The 21,691-nt window shown below is 36.2% G+C and overlaps 1 protein-coding gene across 2 annotated transcripts in view; it reads right to left on the minus strand.

The window, feature by feature from the left end:
• Positions 1-4,488: 4,488 nt before the first annotated feature.
• The window catches only part of LRRIQ3 (leucine rich repeats and IQ motif containing 3), a 138,385-nt gene continuing 121,182 nt past the window's right edge, over positions 4,489-21,691 (minus strand). For both annotated transcript variants that reach the window (XM_020968580.2, XM_020968579.2), the window contains 2 exons: positions 15,123-15,849; positions 4,489-4,846 (listed from right to left, as the gene is read on the minus strand). In XM_020968580.2, coding sequence (XP_020824239.1) covers positions 4,651-4,846; positions 15,123-15,849 — 923 coding nt within the window. In that variant the 3' untranslated portion in view covers positions 4,489-4,650. The remainder of the gene's footprint in view (positions 4,847-15,122; positions 15,850-21,691) is intronic.

Genomic DNA, 21,691 nt, shown 5'->3' on the forward strand with positions numbered 1-21,691 from the left:
CGTATTAATTGGAGACTAAATATCTAAATATTAAAGAATGAGTGGGTTAAATAATAAGTTATATAAAAGATACTTTTATTAAAAAGAATGCTAATAATGAAACAACACAGCAAAACCTATGGGATGCAAGCAAAATTGGCAATCAGAGAAAAATTTATATCTCAAAATGCTTATGTTAGTAAAATACAGAAAGAGCAAACCAATGAATTGGGTATGCAATTAAAAAAATAGAAAAAGAACAAATTAAAAATATTCAATTAAATGCCAAATGGAAAATCCTAACAAATAAATAAATAAATGTGAGATTAATAAAATTGAATGTAAGAAAACTATTGAATTAATAAGTAAAACTAGAATTTGATTTTATGAAAAATACAAGAAAATAGATAAACTATGTTTAATATGATCAAAAAAAGTGAGAAGATGAATTTTACTAGCATCAAAAATGAAAGGGGTGAATATGTCACTAATGATGAGGAAATCAAATTAAAGAATATTTACAAAAATAAAAACTGCCTAGATTAACGGCAGAAAAAAAACAGAATTTATGAAGAAACATTTTAGGAAAAAAAAGAAATTGAACAGGCCATAAATGGGCTTCCTAAGAAAAAAGCATCAGAACCAGATGAATTTACAAGTGAATTCTATCAAATATTTAAAGATCAACTAAGTCCAATATTATACATATGTGTATATACATACACACACATACATACATATATATATATATATACAGACACACACATATTTGGAATAATAGGCAAAGGAGTCTTACTAAACTACTTTTATGAAACAAATATGGCACCAATACCTAAACCAGGAAGAGCAAAAACAGAGAAAGAAAATTACAGACCAATTACATTAATGAATATGGATGCCAAAATCCTAAATGAAATACTAGCCAGGGGACTAAAACAACAAATCACAATTATATACGGTGACCAAGTGGGATTCACACTAGGAAAATAGGAATAGTGTAACATAAACATAACTATTAACACAATTGATTATATCAATAATATTATATCAAAACAATCATATGATTACGTGAATAGATGCAGGAAAAGCTTCTGACAAAATTAAAAACTCATTTCTATTTAAAAAAAACTTGAAAGCATAGGTATAAATTGATTTTTTTTCCTCTTAAAATGATAAAAAGCATATACCTAAAACCCTCACCAAGTATTATTTATAATAGGGATAAATTAGAAGCCTTTTCCAATAAGACCAGGAGTGAAATAAGGATGTCCATTATGACTAATTTTATGCAATATTATATTAGAAAAGGTAGCAATAGCACCAATATAAGAAGAAATTGAAGGAATAAGAATGGACAGTGAGGTAATAAAACTATCTCTTTTTCCAGATGATGGGATGATATACTTGGAAAATGCTAGATATTCAACTAAAAAGCTAGTTGAAACAATTTAGAAAACTACTGGCATATAAAATAAATCCACATAAAGCATCAGCATTTCTATATACCACCAACAAAACCCTGCAAAAAAAAAAAGATAGTAAGAGATATCCCATTTAAAATAACTTTAGACTGCATAAAATAACTGGGAGTATACCTGCCAAGACAAATCCAGGAGCTACATGAACATAATTATAAAACATTCATTATACAAATAAAGTCAGATTTAAATAATTGGATAAATATTAAGTGTTCAGGAGTGGGCAGAGACAATATAATTTTAAAAAATGACAATTCTACCTAAACTAATCTACTTATTCAATGCATCCCAATTAAATTACTGAGATATATATAGATATAGATATAGATATAGATATAGATATAGATATAGATATAGATATAGATATAGATATAGATATATAGAAATATAGATATATAGATATGTACACACACACATATATATATATACATATATACATATATACACACACATATATATATATATATACATATATATACACACACATATAGAGAGAGGAGAGACAGAGAGAGAGAGACAGAGCTAGTAAAAATGATAACAACATTCATTTGGAAGAACAAAGATAAAGAATGTTAAAGGAATTAATGGGGAAAAAATGTAAAGGAAATATGTTTAGCAATATCGACTATATTATAAGGCAGTAATTACGAAAACTATCTGGTACTGGCTAAGAAATAGAAAGGTGGATCAGTGGAAAAAAGTACTGATACAATACAGAATAGCAAATGATTATAGTAACCTTTTCTTTGACAAATAAAATGTTTAAGCTTTTGGAATTGTATACTACATGGTAAAAAAAAAAGTTGGGAAAACTGGAAACCAGGCCAGCAGGAATTGGCTATAGATCAATATCTTGCACCATTTATCAATGGATACGTAACCTAGATATAAAGGGAGATAACAGAAGAAAACTTAAAGAACACGTTACTATCAGACTTATGAATAGGATAATTTTTTTTAATAAACAAGAGAGAGCGCATTGTGAAATATAGAATACTTTTGATTACATTAAACTAATATAAAAAAGTTTTGTACAAATAATATACAAACAATGTAGCCAAGATTAGAAGGAAAACAGGAAATTGGGATATAAAATATATAGGCAGTGTTCTTATTGTTTTTTTTGTTTGTTTTTATAAAGGGCTCATATCTCAAATATATAGAGAACTAAGAAAAATAATAATTACTGATAACCAGTGCTTTGGGGAGATCCAGAGTTCCTCCCTTTTTCTAAAGTGCTGATTTTAAAAGTTCGTTCTGTTGAAGGACATTACTGATAAAGAGATTGTTTTGTTGTGGTTGTTATTGTTTTTGTTTGGAACACACCCAGGTGGGGAAGCCATTGTGTTCTGCTCAAATGTAGGTAGGGGATATATTCTTTGAACAGATTGCCCAAGGCTGGGGGTAACTTAAGAAGTAAATGACATAATCAAAGTTTAGGTCCAGCCCTTCATTGTAATATTCTTTGTCTTATTAAGTGTTAACCAATCAGAGTTGATTGTCACTCTAGCAACACTCATCTTCTAATGGGCATATAAGTCATGAGCCTATGGAGAACTGAGTTAAATTTATAAGAATACAAAGCATTCCCCAATTGACAAAAGGTCAAAGGATATGAACAGGCAGTTTTCAGAAGAACAAATCAAAGCTACCTATAGCTATATGAAAAGTGTTCTAAATCAGTATTGATTAGAGAAATGTAAATTAAAACAACTCTGAGGTAACACCACATATATATATATATATATATATATGTATATATATATATATATATATATATATATATGTATGTATTTATATATAAATATATATAAATAGTTCTCAAACTAAAGCGCCAAGCATTCTAACTCTGCTTCAGAGAGCGTAAAGCTGATGGGCTGGCCACATTGTTTGAATGCTAAAGCTAGGCTTGCCAAAAAGTCTATTTTATGGAGAACTCACGTAGGGCAAACACTCACATGGTAGTCAGAAGAAGCAATACAAGGACGCTCTCAAGGTTTCTCTGAATAACTTTGGAATTAATCGTCTGACACGGGCGACGTTGGCACAGGACCGCTTAGCATGGCATGCCCATATCAGAGAAGGTGCTGTCCTCTACGAGCAAAGCAGAATTGAAATAGCTCAAAAGAACAACAGAACGCACAAATTTAGAGAAACCACCCCAATAGTCCTCAAGGGCTATTTGTGCCCAACCTGAGGTAGAGCGTTCTGGGCGTTTACTAGCATCATCAGTTGGACACAATGAAACTCGACTCTAGCATCGTGATGTCATCTTGGTTCTGTTCCAGAACGAAGGAAAAATTATGACCCTACTGCACTGTTGGAGCTGTTAACTAGCCCAACCACTCTGGAGAACAATTTGGAATTAGGCCCAAAGGGTTATTCAACTGTGTGTACTTTTTGATCCAGTAATTCCACTACTAGGTCTAAGAGATCAAAGGAAAAGGAAAAGGGCCTAGATATACAAAGTATTGATAGCAGCTTTTGTTGCTGTTGTTGTTGATGGCAGTGAATTGGAAATTGAGGGGATGCCCTTCAATGAAGGAATGGCTGAACAAGTTGTGGCATATGATTGTGATGGAACACTTTTGCTATATGAACAAAAAAGCAATGCTTTCAGTAAAGCCTGGGAAAACTTATGTGAACTGATGCAAAGCGAAGTGAGACAAACCCGGAGAACATTGACAAGGGAACAGCAATGTTTCATGACAAACATCTGTGAATGACAGCTGTTTTCAGCAATACAATTATCTAAGCTCATCCTGAGGACTTATGATACACAAAGTTATTCATCCCCAGAGAAATACCTGATGGCATCTGAATACAGGCAGAAGTAGACTACTGTTTTAACTTTCTTTATTCTTCTTGGGTTGTTCATTTGGGGTTTGGGGTTCGTTTTCTTAGGTCTGCATTTCCTTTTGCAACATTGCTATTAGGAAAATGCTTTGGATGACAGGACACGCATAATCTATAACAAATTGCTTACATTCTTAAGAAATGAGGAGGACAATATGAAACTTAAAACTTAAACTTCTGAAAAAAATGAATGTTAAATTGTTTTAATGTAATTGAGAACAAAATAAAATAAAAATTTAATGTCAATAAAATGCAAACAAAATAGATCCGTTCTATCATAGCAGACATTCTCTTGCTTCAGAGAATGCTCCCAATGCCCTTTGACATGAAATAGAAATCACTTCAAGAATGTGAATGAGCTAGAAAGGAAAGAATTCCTTGGGGGTCCATAAGGGATGTTCATATGAACACGATGACTCTTCATGGCAGCCACTTTGTCCCTGGCTTCTTGAATTCTATCCGAAGCCTTCTGAGCAGCAATGGCATTGATAATTAATTTCTCTTCTAGATGTCTTTTATGTATCGCTCTGATCCTAATGGGAGACAAAATGGCAGACAATCCAATGACATTTCAAAAATTAAAATACCAGAAATTATGAATAACAAAATTACTTTTGATAATGATATTACTAATAACCAACAGCTATGCAGTACTTTGCAAAAACACTTTAAAATGTTATCTCATTTAAGCCTTGAAACAACCCTTTAATTATATTAGCTTCTGTTTAAAGATGAAGAAACGAAGGTTCAGAGTTTATGAAACTGTCCCGGGTCACCTCATATTTATAACAGATTCCACACCATTTCTGGTGCACAGTAGGCTCTAATTAAGTGCATCTCTTCTCCAAGAAGGATCCGGACCCAAGTGTTCCTTCCTTGCAGCCCAGAATTCTCTTTTCTCTAGCTAATTGCAACACTGTGTGCATTTCAAAGACTTAAAGAATTACGACAACCTATCTGAGTAGAATGCCTAAAGGTTTACACATGGAGGAAGTATACTATTAGCCTGGTTTGATAGACAAGGAAACCACATGCTCACAGAATGAGAGTGACTAGTCTAACTCAAACACAAGCAGTAAAAGCAGAGCTGGCATTTGAACCTAAGTCACATCCGCCCCGCTCCAGATCCAATTCTCTTCCACTGAACCACACGGCCCTCACGTATCATCAGGCTCCTTCTCACCTTTTATCGTGTGCTAAGTGCTAGAGACACAAAGACAGGCACAGACAGCCCCTGCTCTTCAGGAGCTCACAGTCTGAGGGTGGGGGACAGCAGGTAAACAACTGCTACTAATGAAATACAGGCGGGAAAGATTGGATATGACTTCTGGAGAAAAAGGCTCTGAGATGAAGGATGACTAGAACAGGCTTCTTGTGGAAGGCAGGACTTTCGCTGGGACTTGAAGAATCGGGGAAGGCAGGAAGGAGAGAAGAGGAGTGAGAGGGCTCCAGGCTTGGAAGACAGCGCGGAAAGTGCCTGGAGCTGGGAGGTGGAGGGTCTCCTTCAGGGAATAGCCAGGAGGCCGGTGTCACTGGCTGGAAGAGTAAATGCTCGGGGTGCAAGGTCAAGGGCCCTGAGGTATTAAAGACTTTACAAGCCAAGCAGACGAATTCTACTTGATCCTGACAGCAGCAGGGAGGCCCTCGATTTGATTCAATGTGGGGTGACACGATCAAACGTGCTCTTTCAAAAGTCGTTTTGCTAGCTGATTAGAAAATGGACTGGAGTAGGGAGAGACTTGGGATAGGCAGGGCCAAGACAGTTCCAAAAGATTCATGTTGAAAAACGTCATCTACCTTCACAGAGGGAACTGATGAACTCTGAGTACAAACTGAAGTAGAATTTTCTCACTTTATTTTCCTTGCTTTTTTAATATGGTGGAAATGGAAATGTTTTGCATGATTTCACATGTATAATTGTGATCACATTGCTTGACTTCTCAGTGAGTGGGGGAGGCAGAGAGAGAGAATTTGGAACTCACAATGAAAAAAAAAAGAATGTTAAAAATAAATTATAAATTGCAAAAAAGGAAACAGAAAAGGCTAATCAGTCTGTGAACACTTATGGGAACAACCTGCATTGAGCATCTATTGAACACAGACCCTAGTAAATCAGTCCTTGTGGAATAAAACAAGTTACCACCTTCCCCTAAAACTCCTGACTCAAAACAGGTGGTCAGTGAATAGAAAAGCAAAGCAGCACATAGCAACACTAACAGTGGCACTTAGCAAGGCCTCTGCCGCTCAAGGCAGCTCCAGGAGATGCTAGAAGTAAGTGGGGCTCCTTGAGAGACCTGGTTCAGGCCTATAACAGCTCCTGGTTACTTTTAAAGAAACTACTAGGTGATTGGTACCGTCAGATTCTTATTCATGATTCCAACAGAGGTTCCAAACTGGTCCATGTACAGTTTCTGGCCAAAGCTTTGAGCCAGATGCCAGGCTTTCCAAAAAGCAGATCCTGCCCTGCTGTGAACCCACCCACCTGGGAGCAGAGGCAGAGACCTTCAGAGCCTTTGTAGTGAAGGAGGAGCATGTTCGTCTTGTCTTCAGCATTAGTTTGTGTAGGAGAGCACGGGGTGCCCCACTGGGGATTCCCAGTTGCCTTCAATACCTTCTCAAGTCTCCTCTTCCTCCCCCTCTTTTATATTCTCCACCTCAGATGAGAACTTTATCCCCTCTTTTATAAAAATATAGGATTAGAGTTGCAAGGATGACATGATTGTAGACAAAGAGGTTGAGGGGACCTCCCTTGAGGTGGTCTGGTCGAATTCCTTCCTTTTGTAGATGAAGAAACTGAAGGCCAAGGAAGTGGTGGCATTCCTGAGATCCCACGCGAGTAGGAAGAGGCCTTTGAGGTCTTCACATGGTCCAGCCTTCTCATTTGAAGAGCTGAGTGAACAGAAGCCTAGACCCCTTCAGTGACTTTCCCAGGGCCAACAAGGCACTGAAACCAAAGGAGAGAGACACCACAATGTGACAGAAAGTGGGATGTCTAGTAACCAAGTTGAATTTGAGTCTATGTCTTTTGACTCCTAACACTCTCACTTCTCTTACACCATGAAGGCTTTTCCTTTTCTCTCTTACATGAATTGCAACAGAATGAGGTCTCTGCATGTCCAGTTTGATGCTGAAAATCCCTGGAATGAATGTAGTCAAAGGGCTTCGCCAGTGACCGAGAGTCAACATCAGAATTAGTGGAATTCCTAGAATTCTTAAATTCTCTGGCCTGTCTGAATTTGTGCTACATTTCTGTCTCTGAAAACATTTCTAGTCAGTTATGACAGCTTACAGGATATTGGGAGAGAGGGTGGCCCAGTGACAGGGTGGAGCCAGGGCTAGGTTTGAAGTCAGAGGACCTGGATTCAAAACTTGCTCTGTGACCTTAAGCAAGACACTTAATCTCTCCAGGCCTCTGAGAAAATGAGGAGATCAGACTAGACTTCATGTTTAGATCTCTGACCCTGTGATGCAGGGCTCTCCCTATGTTCCTGAGAAGGACACCTGTTTTCCCGTGTGCTTTCAACGGCACATTTACAATAGCATCAGGGAGAGATGAGTCGACAAAGATCCACAAAGAGGGCTCCCTTGACTCTATCCTCTACAGCCTGATGATGGCCACACATTCAATTTGCTGGGATAAAAGCAAATCTAATTCAGTTTCCTTAATGTTAATTTGCATTAGATTTGGAGTCTGATACCTTGCACTTGCATTCCTTCCATTTTCAAAAGCCAAATAGTTCATTAAAATGAGTCACTATAGTAACTTTAGCTTGTTCCCAAAGGTTACAAAGATGTAGGAAACAGTGTATGTTATGATAGAATGAATTTAGGTCTAAAAATGAAGGAAATGCTCTGGTATTATTGGTTTAAATGAATTTGTGTATTTTTTGTAGTCATTTCTAAAGCACTTTTCATACTTAGGGAGAGCACACTTATAATTAAAGTACCACCCTGAATAGTCTCAAGATAGCTTATGAAAAAGGAAAGGCAGATGTTGTCTTCGCATTTGTCAAAAGGAATCATGTTGAAATGATTCAAACTCATCCTTGCTCTTATTTAAAACTGCTTTTGAGAGCACAATGTATTTTTAAGGGAAAACATTTCAGAATTTAGATTAAATAGAGTAGCTATAATTAAGGGTCTGCAAGCATAAATATTACAAGCATCAATTTGCTGGCATTTACATAATGTGATCATTTTAAATCTTCTTGGCATAAAACCCGGACAAAAGGTTGCTAGACCAATAAAATATTGATTATTTAAAGCATGATTCAGTAAAAATTTTTCAAGGTTTCATATTTCAAGTTTTCATGGCTATTATAACCACCTGAACAGCATTCAAACACTGAGAAACACTCATTTCCCACCAAAGATCTTTACAACTAACTGCAAAAGCAATTGTTCTCCTTGAGAAATCCAAAGTTTAATTAATGAAAAAAACAAAGAAAAGAAAAAAGGAAAAAAAAGGAAAAATGTGAATCAGCTAGTTTTACATTCACTAAATACAATTTCTGACACATAGTAGGGGTTTAATATATGCTTGTTGATTCATTAAACTTATTCATGGAAGAAATAACAGAGAAATGCAATTCCTGTTACAAAGGGAGAAACTGAGTTACATGACCAAAAAAAAGTTTTGTTCTTTGCTATAAAATAAATTAACATCTGAAATTTCAAAAATAGATCTCCTTCTCTCCCCAAATCTCTGGAATAGTCAATGTGTCTCATTGAGAGTCCTGTAGAGTCTTTCTTGTTTTTCTCGTCCTCATCCACCCATTGCTTTCCATTATCACCAACCCCAGACCAATAAGGATTTTTAAAATAAACCAAAAAAAGAACATCTAAATTTTTTTTTCTTGCCCTTTTTGTTGACAGCAGCACAGGCACAGAGTGATGGTTTTACTATCAAAAAAAGAGAGAGAGAGAGACAGCTAAACATACAGGAGTATTACAATTATGTGTGTGTATATGTGTATGTATATATATATATATATATATATATATATATATATATATATATATATATATATATATATATATAGTGTATATATACACAATGCTACTTGCAGCATACTATTTCACTGCTCCAAAAACTTTAATGACTTCTCACTGTGCTCCAAAATTAATCCAAACTCCTTCACCTGGTTATCCTGACCATTTATAATCTAATACCAGGTAGACTTCCAATTTGATTCTCCACTACTCCCCTTATGAATTCCCTGCTACAATAATATTGTTTTACTCACTATCTATGAAAACAGTCTTTTCCTTCCTAACTCCAAGGCATTATTCACAATATTTCAGAAATGAAAAGGACCTCAAAGGTCATTTAGTCTAATTCATGCCTAACAAAGCATCCCTTCTGTCATGTATCTTGCCAATGGCTATCCAGGCTTTACTTTTTAAAAGCATGAACTGAAAGTTGCCACTTTCTAGGTAAAACATCCCATTTGTGACTTCCTCTAATTGTGAGAAAGATCTCCTTGCATAACATCTAAATTGACCTGTTGCCAGAGACTTTCACTGCTATTGATTGTGTGCCTGGGACCGTGGAGAGCCTGGCTCCTGCCCGAGGTGAACTTTCCTCCCTGTCGCCACCTCTACCCAGGCTAAATCTCCAGAATTCCTTCAATTTGTATATGTCACAGAATCAATGTTCTTCCTATTTTGATTCTTCTTCTTCTTGGCATACTGTACAGTTAATCAAACAGCTAATTTAAGAGTGGGGCTGCTTGAACTGAACACAATACTCAACACTCTGCATGTGGCTTGACTAGGGCAGAGGACAATGAGATTTTCCTGTATGCTACTTCTCTCTTAATATAGCCTCGGGCCACATCTACTTCCTTTGCTGCCACATCATAGTGTTTCCTTAAAGGGAACTGAGAGGCCAATAAAACTCCTGATTTTTTTTTTTTTAGATGCACTGCTAGTCCTACTTTCCCCATCTTGAACAGTACTCAAACTCTTCTCCCCACCTGGAACACTTTGCTCTCCCTTTCTAAATATCTCAAATCCCAGATTGAGTTTGATGCCTAGCTCAAATTCCTTGTCCTTCTCCGAAGCACATTCACTCTGTGAGCTCTTCCTCTTCTGACATGACCATAACAGAAAAATAGACATAATTGTTATCCCATGCTCATAACTACATTAAGCAATGGAAAGAAAGATATAAAAACACTCATTTATTAGAAGATGATAACAGAATAAACTTTTTTTTCTGTTGGTAGAAGAAAATTAGAAACAAATCAGATGCCCATTGATTGAACAATTACTAAATACATTGTAACAAGTTAATTATAACACATGATTGTAACACAAAGATAATTAGTAGAAGAAACAAAGCTATGGAGAATTTAAAAAGTATTAGAGGATTTATTTAAACTGATGCAGAGTGAAGAAGGCTCAGATAAATAACATACAATATATACAATGAAGAAAACAAGGCAAATGGAAAGAGAGAAGGGAAAAAGAAATAAAGAAATGGAGCTCTGTATAATTATAATCTCCACAAATCTTGGATCAGGAGACAAGTTGAAAATAATTTGTATTTTATTATTATCCTTACAGATGTAAGGTGATATTGGTGATGAATACTGCATACACTGTCAGATTAGGTTGATGTGTGGGCGGAATTTGCTGGGGTTTTTTTCTTTCCTCTTTTAAAATTATTTGTTGCAAGGTATGGCTTTTTAGGCAGGAGTTAAAGAGAAAGTTATGTAAAAAACATAATGTAAAAACAAATTTTATCAATAAGGATTTTTAAAATAAACCAAGAAAAAGAATATCTAAAGTTGTTATTGTTTTTTTTTTTGGCCTTTTTGTTGAGAACACCACAGGCACAGAGTGATAGTTTTACTAACAAAAAAAAAGACAGCTAAATGTACAGGAGTGTTACTATATATATATATATATATGTGTGTGTGTGTGTGTGTGTGTGTGTATATGTGTGTGTGTGTGTGTGTGTGTGTGTGTGTGTGTGTGTGTGTATATATATATATGTTTCACTCTGTATTCACACACCATCAGTTCTTCCTCTGGGGAAGGATAGCAGTTTTCATCACAAGTCCTTCAGAGTTGTCTTCAATCACTGTATTAATGAGAACAGTTAAGTCACTCAACTGATCATCTTACAATATTACTGTTACTTTGTACACAGTATATTTCATTTTGCATCAGCTCATGTAAGTTTTTCCAGGTTTTCTGAGCATCCTGCTCATCATTTCTTATAACATAATAGTATTCCATCATAATCACATACCACAATTTGTTCAAGCCATTCCCTAATTGATGGGCAACCCCTCAGTTTTCAATTCTTTGCCACCCGAAAAGACCTTCTATAAATATTTTTGCACATATAGTTCCTTTCCCCCTTTTTTTTTTATTTCTTTTGGGATACAGATCTAGTAGTGCTAGGTCAAAGGATACATATCGTTTTATAGCCCTTTGGGCATAGTTCCAAATTGCTCTACAGAATGAATGAGTCAGTTCACAACTCCACCAATGATGCAAGAGTGTCCCAGTTTTCCCACATCCAACATTTGTCATTTTCCTTTTTTGTCTTATTAACTAATCTAATAGGTATGAGGCAGTACCTCAGAATCATTTTTATTTACGTTTCTTCAATCAACAGTGAGTGAGAGCCTTTTTTCATATGGCAATAGACAGCTGTGATTACTTCATCTGAAAACTGTTCAATTATTTTGATCATTTATCAATTGGGGAATGGCTTTTATTTTTATAAATTTGACTCACTTCTTTATATATTTGACATAGACCTTTATCATATAAACTTGATTCAAAATTACCCAGTTGGTTGTGTAAGTTATTTGGCGTTTGAGCCAATTCCAAAGAGATTAAATTTCACTCATTCCCTCTAAGTTTCCCCTCTTCCCCTCCACTGTAAAAGCTGCTTCTTACCTCTTTTATGTCAGATAATTTACCCTATTCAACCTCTCCCTTTCCCTTCCTCCCAGTACATTCCTCTCTCATCCCTCATTTTTTTTTTAGATATCATGACTTCATATTCAATTCACATCTATCTCCTCTGTCTATATATACTCCTTCTAACTGCCGTAATAAAGGGAAAAAAAGTACCTATGAGTTACCAGTATCATCTTCCCATGTAGCAATATAAACCATTTAACCTTATTAAGTCCTTTATGATTTCCCTTTCCTGTTTACCTTTCTATGCTTCTCCTGAATCTTGTATTTGAAAGTCAAATTTTCAAACTCTGGTCTTTTCATCAAGAATGATTGAAAGTACTTTAGTTCATTGAATATCAATTCTTTCCCCTGAAGGATTATACTCAGGTGATTCTTGGTTGTAATCCTAGTTTCTTTGACCTCTGAAATATCCTATTCTAAGCCATCCAATCCTTTAATGTAGAAGCTGGTAAATCTTGTGTCATCCTGATTGTGGCTCCATGATACTTGAATTGTTTCTTTCTGGCTGCTTGAAATATTTTTTTTCCTTGACCTGAGAGCTCTATAATTTGGCCAGAATATTCCTGGGAATTTTGATTTTTGGGATCTCTTTTAGAAGGCAATCAGTGAATTCTTTCCATTTCTATTTTACCCTCTGGTTCTAGAATATCGGGTCAGTTTTCCTTGATAATTTCCTGAAAGATGATGCCAAGGCTGCTTCTTTTTTTTTTTTTTCAATCATGGCTTTCAGTTAGTCCAATAATTTTTAAATTCTCTCTCCTGGATCTATTTTCTAGGTCAGTTTTTTTCCCCTTTTTTTTTGCCCATAAGATATTTCATAGTATCTTCTATTTTTTTAAATTCTTTTGGTTTTGTTTTATTGTTTCTTGATTTCTCATAGTCATTACCTTCCATTTGCTCAATTCTAATTTTTAAGAAATTATTTTCTTTAGTGACCTTTTGTACCTCCTTATCCATTTAGTCAATGCTACTTTTTAAGGAGCTTTTTCTTCGGTGAATTCTGTGCCTTTTTTTATTCCACTTGGCCAATTCTGCTTTTTGAGGCATTGTTCTCCTCAACAGCTTTTTGTACCTCTTACCATCTGTCCTCATCTGTTTTTAAGATGTTATTTTCATCCGTATTTTTTGTGTCTCCTTCACCAAACTGTTGACTCCGTTTTCATGATTTTCTTGCACCATTCTCATTTATCTTCCCAATTTATCCTCTAGCTCTCTTACTTGATTTTTAAACTCCTTTATGAGCTCTTCCATGGCCTGAAACCAAATCATATTTTTTCTTGGGGGCTTTGGATATAGGAACTTTGACTTTGTTTTCTTCAGATGTGTGATTTTATCTGCCTTGTTACCATAGTAACTTTGTATAGTCAAAGTTGTTTTTCTTTCTTTCTGTTGTTTGCTCATTTCCCCAGCCTACTGTTTGACTTTTAATCCTTTGTTAAAGTAGGGCTGTGCTCTCAGGGCAGAAGGTGCACTGTCCCAAGCTTCAGGGTTTTTGTGCACCTGTTTTCAGAGATTCTTGTAGTGACCTGGAAGTTCTCAGTCCTTCCAAGGTGGTATTATCTAAGGAGATGTTTTTGCTTCTGTCCTGGCCTGTGCTCTGGTCTATGAGCAACCGACAAGCACTGTTTTCTGCTCTGGAACTGTGATGAGGGCTCCCTCTCCACTGTGGTCACCAGCTTTGCTATGCCAGTGCTCACTCTCACCCTGGGACTGCTGCCACCCAGGACTCCCACTCAGATCTGAGGATGGGCAAAGGAACAGAGTCCTGCCTCAGTGCTAGCAAAGAGACCCCTGAAATCTCCTTCTGACCAGTTGTTCTTCTTCCCCCTTACTGTCTATGGGTGGCAAGCTCCAGAAGCAGTTGCTGCTGCTACTATTTCAGTGGCTCCCAAGGCCTGCTCCTGGTTTGCTGTGGCCAGGACTGTGTTGGTGAGGTCTGGGTTGGACTGCACTCCACTCTCACCCAGGTGTGACAGACCTTTCCTACTGACCTGGAGGCTGTGGGCTGAGAGGTCAAGAAGCCACCACTGCTGCCACCGATTCGGTCACCCATAGAGTTACCCCTGGTTTAGTAGGGCTCAGTCTGCTCTGCTTTGGCCTGTATTGGACTCTCTCAACTGCACTGCTTTTTCATCCTGGTGCAACAGACCTTTCTTGCTGACCTTCTAAGTTGTCTTGGGCTGGACAACTGTTGCACTTGTTCTGGGTTCTGCAGTGCTAGAATTTGTTTAGAGTCATTATTTAAAAGTATTTGGAGGGGTTTTGGGGGAGAGCTCAGGTGAGTCCCTACTTTTGCTCAGCCATATTGGCTCCCTTACATGGAATCAACTTTAAAGTGACTCACACAAAATCATTCTTAACTTAAATTCATAATAAAATGTTTGTGTCCAACCTTTTGGACACATGGTGCTTCAAACATCTTCACAGAGTTGTAAGCTTCCTAGATTTAGGAGGCATTTTTAGCTATAAAGCTTTAAACTGCACCAAGACTTTTGGGGCATTGTGGGTATGTGTGTGATATACATAGATGCATAGATATGTATGTAATGTATTTATATACACATTTATATATATATGGTATTCATGTATATATGTATGTTTCTACATTTATATGCCATTTCTTATTTAGGGCCTGAAAAAAATAAGTCAATATTCTGTAATAATAGCTAATAATAATAGCTAACATTTGCATAACACTTTAATATTTGCAAAACACTTTGCAAACATTAACTTATTTCATAAAATGTCGAGACCACTGCTTATTACATAAAAATTCAGAGAAAGGTAAAGAAATCAATCCATAGCACCCATTCATCCTCAAAGCATCTTACACAGAGTGCACTGTATCAAAATCACACCTACCTCCCTTTCTTCATTTTTTTAATTAATTCCTTGTGATATTTATCTGTTTCCCTTATTTCCTTCGCAATGCTCCTGTTCTTCTTCACAACATCTTGTTTCCTCTTGTATCTGTCAAACTGAAACAGCTCCTTTGTCAGTGTGGTGAGCTGATTACTTATATCTTCCACCATCAGACGCTCTTGTGCTTTGAATTTAACTTCTTCTAGAAAGCAACTTCTCCTTTCTTGGAATTTTTCCATCAGTTTTGATGTGGTCTCTTGATACTTTTGCAAACTTTCTTCAATTTTCTTGCTTTGGTCTTTATTCCTTTTTTTAATAAAGTAGTTTTTCTCTTGAATATATTCTTGAAAATTTTCATTAGCCATTTCATCAGCAAAATGGATCATGGCTACATACTGTTTTTTATTTTGGAAATTTTGCATCTTTTCCCTCTTTCTATACTGTCTATCAATACTATAAAGTGGGGAAAAGTCAATAACGCCATGTGGCCTAGTAGCATCTTTCTTCTTATCTCTTTCCAATCGATGGCTAATTTTGAATTTAGATTGGCCATCAAAAAAATGACATAATCGGTAAACTGGACGGTGGTAGAGTTCTTCTTCTATCTCTTTAGGTTTTGAAGAATACTTAAAAATGGAAGGTAGAGACATATGAACTTTGATCACTGGCATTATAACATTAAGGTCGATTTCTTGATTTATAGTCCTTTCTTCTGAGACCTTAGAAACTACAGAATATAAAAAAAAAATACAAGCTTATGTTAGTGTGTGTGTGTGTGCGTGTGTGTGTGTATATATATATATATATATACACACACACACACATATATATGTACATGTATACATATATTATTATGCACACTAATCAATTAAACAAAGTAATCTGTTTTTCTTATTTTAATTAATTTCTCACAATAAACTTGAGTCATACTGATGTTTACGCCCTCATTAATTCCCAAAAAAATTAATGATTTATCATCAATTTTTAAGTCGAAAAATTTTTCTTTCTATATCCTATGGAAGAAACATGTACCTAACTGAAAGAAAGGTATCCATCTAATGATGCCAATTCTTCCGCTTTTAAATGTCTACTTCAAATTTTTATCCTCAGAGATGTAGTTGCTGATATGATACGATATGTTACATTCTATTGGAAACAGGGGAAATACACACATATTCTACAAATAGTATATTAAGCAATATTTATACAACAAAATATTCAGAAATATTCAACAAATGAACATTTATCAGGCATCTACTACATGTCAGGAATGATGTTAAGTGCTAGATATAAGTGTGTTTACATATACATGCACACACATATATTATATATACTTATATATAATTTATAGCTAGACAGATACCTTTTTATACATATCAATACATAGACAGATCAAGATCTAGATATATAAATATCTCTATTTCTATAGATATATCTAAATCTATAGATATACCTATATCTAAATTTAGACCTAGATATCTAAAAATATATAGATATATAGAAATATAGATATCTACATATATTTTAGACACAAAACCCTTGACATTTGGTACATTGTTTTATCATTATAATTTTCTTTTCCACAAATATTAATTGTTCCTAGGATTTTTTCTTTGACCCACTCATTATTTAGGATTTCACAGATAATGCTCCATTTGTGTGTATATCTTTTGTTTATTATATCTGAAGCAATGTCTTATTTTCTTATCTAATTCTTCTTTCCTTTTCATTTTATTGGATGTACAATCCAATTACATTTAAAGTTTTGGGAGTTAGGTTTATAATTTCCTCCATTATGTCATATACTTTTCAAGTTATTATTCTTCCATTCTTCTGTAAACAGTGCCATGTCCTTTCAGTTATTTTCACTCAGTTTTTGTACATTGGCTCTATTCTCATTGGCTCTTTACCCTTTGCTCTCTTATCTCCTTCCAATTTGTTACTCCTTTCTCTTGCTTTTATCAGATTATTTAATTCTTTCCCTCTTTTATTTTCTCTTCAGTCAAATAGTTTCCTCTTCTCCTCTTTAGCTAATTCTATTCTTTAGATTTTTCAAATTTCATTTTGTGCCCCTTTCTAGGGAGAATTTCTTGCCCTAATTCTCTGACTACACACACACACACACACACACACACACACACTCTGATTCATGACCCCTATACTTACCTAGTTGATTTCTATTCACTGTATTACTAATATGATCAAAATTTCTAAGGCATCCATTTTGTGTCTCCCACCTCCACTAAACAAACTTGTCCGGGGGGACAGAGCCAAGATGACAGAGAAAAGGCAGGAACTTGCCTAAGCTCTCCTGCAAACAACTCCAAATACCTTTAAATAATTGCCCAAAACTAATTTGAGGGTGGTAGAACCCACAAAAAGATGAAGTGAAATAATCTTCCTGCACAAGACAACTTAGAATGTCAGTACGACAGGTCTGTTGCACCACGGTGAGAGCAGAGTACAGTCCAGCACAGGCCCCTCCAGCATAGATGGGGCCTCAGAGACCAAGAGGGGGAATTCCCTTGCGGGGAATCAGTGGCAGCAGTGGTGGTTTCCAGACCTCTCAGCCAACAAGACAGTAAAGGGGCTGGACAACTGCTCAGAAGGGGATTACAGGGGTCCCTTGGCTGGCGCTGGGTGAGGCAAGACTCTGTTGTATTGCCCATACTTGAATTTGGGTCACAGTCCTAGGTCTCAGTCTCAGAGCGGGAAGGAGCTCTAGACAGTAGAGCTTATTGCTACAAGGGAGTGGGGACCTGGGTCACAGTTCCATGGTGGAAAACAGTGCTTATGGTCACTCACAGACCAGTGCACAGTCCAGGAGAGTAGTAAAAACAACATTCCCTAGATCATACCAACTTGGAACAACCAATAACTTACAGGTCTCCAGAATTACCTCTGAAAAAAGCCACACAAAAAGTCCTGGGGCTTGGGATGGTGCCCCCTTCACTCTGGAAGCAGAATGTCACTTTAGTATAGAGTTAAAAGTCAAGAAATAGGCTGGTAAATGAGCAAACAGAAAATGATCCTGACTAGAGAAAGCCACCAGGATGACAGGGAAGATCAAAACACACACTCAAAAGAAGACAACAAAGTCAAAACTCCTACACCCAAAGTGTCAAAGAAAAATATGAATTGACTTCAAGCCGTTGAAGAGTTCAAAAAGGATTTTAAAAATCAAGTAAGGGTGATAGAGGAAAAAATGGGAAAAAGAAATGAGAGTGATACTAGAAAATCAGGAAGAAAGTCTATAGCTTGGTAAATGACACATTAAAAAAATTGAAGAGAACATCTTAAAAAAACAGAATAGGCCAAATGGTCAAAAAAAAATTATTTCAAGACAAAAATACAATTCCAATGAAGAGAAGAATGCCTTAAAAAGGAGAATTGATCAAATGGGGAAAAAAAAGATATAGAAAAAGAGGTACTTGATTTAAATATATATATATACATATAGTTAAGATGTAAAAATTTTAATACTTTTTAAAATTTTTTGTCCAATTAGTTTATTTTTAGTTTTCAACATTCATTTTCACAAGATTTTGAGTTCCAAATTTTCTCATCTCTCCCCTCTCCAACCCCATGACTGCATGCATTCTGATTACCCTTTCTCTCAATCTGCCCTCTCTTCTATCACTCCCTACCTTCTCTTATCCTCTTCCCCTTCTATTTCCCTGTAGGGTAAGATAGATTTCTATACCCCATTGCCTGTGTATCTTATTTCCTAGTTGCAAGTTAAAACAATTTTTAACATTTGTTTTTAAAAGTTTGAGTTCTAGAGGCAGAGCCAAGATGGAGGAGTAAAATCAGTGACTTCCTTGAGCTCTCCCCCAAACCCCTCCAAATACCTGTAAAAAATGACTATAAACCAATTTTAAAGCAATAGAACCCGCAAAAAGAAAAGTGAACCAAATTTTCAGCCCAAGACAACCTGGATGATTGATTAGAAAGGTTCATCACACTAGGCTGGGAGAGAAATGAAGCTCAGCATGGGCATGTAGGCAAAACAGGCCTCAGCCAACCTGGAGCAGGTCTCAGAGGACTGAATCAAGGGTGGTTTCCAGACTTCTCAAACCACAAACTCCAAAGACAACTTAGAAGGTCAGTATGAAAGGTCTGTGACTGCGGGGAGAGAGAAGCTCAGTACCAGTCTCAGCCACTGAGTGGGCCCAGAGTGGTGGCTGCCTCTGGAGCTTCTGGCCCACAGACTGAGGGGGAATCCAGTGGCTAATAAGAGGGGGACTGCAGGGATATCTTTGCCGGTGCTGAGGTACGATTCTCTTGCTTTGCCAGTGCTTGGATCTGGGTTGCTGTTTTCGGTAGAGATCCTGGGGTAAGAAGGAGCATTGGCATGGTGGAGCTTGTAGTGCCTGTACAGAGGGAATCGTCTTCGCAGTTCCAAGGCAGAAAAGAGCACTTGTGGCCACTCATTGACCAGAGCACAAGCCAGGAAAGAAGTAAACACCTCACCCTTGACTGTACCATTTTGGAAGAACTGAAAATTTACAGGTCCCTATAGAAGTATTTCTGAAAACAGCTGCACAAAACCCCTGAAGCTTGGGACAGTACATTCTCCACACTGGAAACAGAACCCTACCTTAACAAAGAGTTTATAATTCAAGTAATTGGCTGGAATCATTAGCAAACTGTGCAAAAAATAAGTCAGACCATACAATCTTTCTTTGGTGAAAAGAAGATCAAAACATACAACCAGAAGAAGACAACAAAGTCAAAGCTCCTACATCCAAAGCCTCCAAGAAAAATATGAATCAGTCCCAGGCCATGGAAGAGCTCAAAAAGGATTTTGAGAAGCAAGTAAGTGAAGTAGAGGAAAAACTGGGAAAAGAAATGAGAGTGATGCAATAAAATTATGAAAAAGAAGTCAACAGTTCGCTAAAGGAGACCCCCAAAAATACTGAAGAAAATAACACCTTAAAAAATAGCCTAACTGAAATGGCAAAAGAGGTCCAAAAAGCCAATGAGGAGAATGCCTTAAAAAGCAGAACTGGCCAAATGGAAAAGGAAGTCCAGAATCTCATTGAAGAAAATACTTCCTTAAAAATTAGAATGGAGCAATTGGAAGCTAGTGACCTTATGAAAAATCAAAACATTGTAAAATAAAACCAAAAGAATGAAAAAATAGAAGACAATGTGAAATATCTCATTGGAAAAACAATTGACATGGAAAATAGATCCAGGATTGGTAATTTAAAAATTATTGGACTATCTGAAAGCCATGATCAAAAAAAGAGCCAAGACATCATCTTTCAAAAAGTTATCAAAGAAAATAGAAATTGAAAGAATCCACTGATCACCTCCAGAGTACCTCCATTTTAGCCAAACATTTGACAAAAATTCATGTTATTCTTGTGAACATGATGGAAACATTTCATCTGTATCAGAGATGCCATGTGTGTAGCTGTCTGAGTGGCTGCACCCATTGATTAGCTCCCCAATCTGAGATATCTTTTTGTACAGAAGTCTCTTTTGGACAGCCTCAAAGATCTGTCCTTACCTCTGATCTATTTAACACCTATCAAGCTTGGACAACAGCACAGGCAAAAAGCTTATTCAATCTCAAATGACATGAAGATAGGAGATAGCCAACATTTGAAACGATAAATCTGGGATCCAAAAAGATTTAAAGAACTAGACTGTTTGCCAGAATCTAATCAAACAAAGAAAAAAATTGAGGAGAAAATGAGGCTGTACAAAACTTGTTATGAGATTCAATTAAGCCAGCTCATCTTGAGAGGACATGCAGATGAGAGTGGAAAGTAGGCCACAAACATCTGGGAAATGTACATTTGCTAACACAAGCAACAGAAATTGTATGATTATCTCACTAGATACAGAAAAAAAAAACCCTCAAAATGATCTATTGATTGGACAAGCCATTGTGATCTATTATTACCTGATAAATTCAATCCAATATGGACTGATTTACTCCAATTTAAAAGGCTTTCTGCTGGGAGCCAGGGATGTAAAGTGTGAATGTGAAAATAATTTCAGACCTGCAGGGCCACACATTGGGGAAAGTGACATGTTAGCAGCTATGTGCACATGGGCCTATTTGAAGATGGAGATGGGTGATAGAGACAGAATTATGAGAGGAAATGGTAGGTGAGCTCAAACTATAAAGAGGCAGGGATTGGAAGACATTCTTTAGAAAGTTGTGCTACTAATACAGAGAACTGATAAATATTAGATAGATAGATAGATAGATAGATAGATAGATAGATAGACAGACAGACAGATAGATACATAGATACATAGATACATAGATACATAGATACATAGATATAGATTGACCCCAAATCACAGATCCACTCAAGTGAGTGTTGAAGAAAAGAGGAGAGGTCTGGCAAAAATGAGAAGAACAAGTTATTAACAATGCATTTCGATTGTTTTTCTCCTCAAAGAAATTTGTTTAGGTAAGAACACAAATTTGCAATTCTAAAAAAAAGACAAATATTTTAATTGTATATATGATAGAACCAATTCATATATAATCAGAAGAGTTCATTTAGGGTTATTTTATATATACACATATGTGTGGTATGTAT

This window comes from Phascolarctos cinereus, unplaced genomic scaffold (assembly GCF_003287225.1).
Source record: "Phascolarctos cinereus isolate Bilbo 61053 unplaced genomic scaffold, phaCin_HiC Scaffold_5;HRSCAF=322, whole genome shotgun sequence".
Classification (NCBI taxonomy): domain Eukaryota; kingdom Metazoa; phylum Chordata; class Mammalia; order Diprotodontia; family Phascolarctidae; genus Phascolarctos; species Phascolarctos cinereus.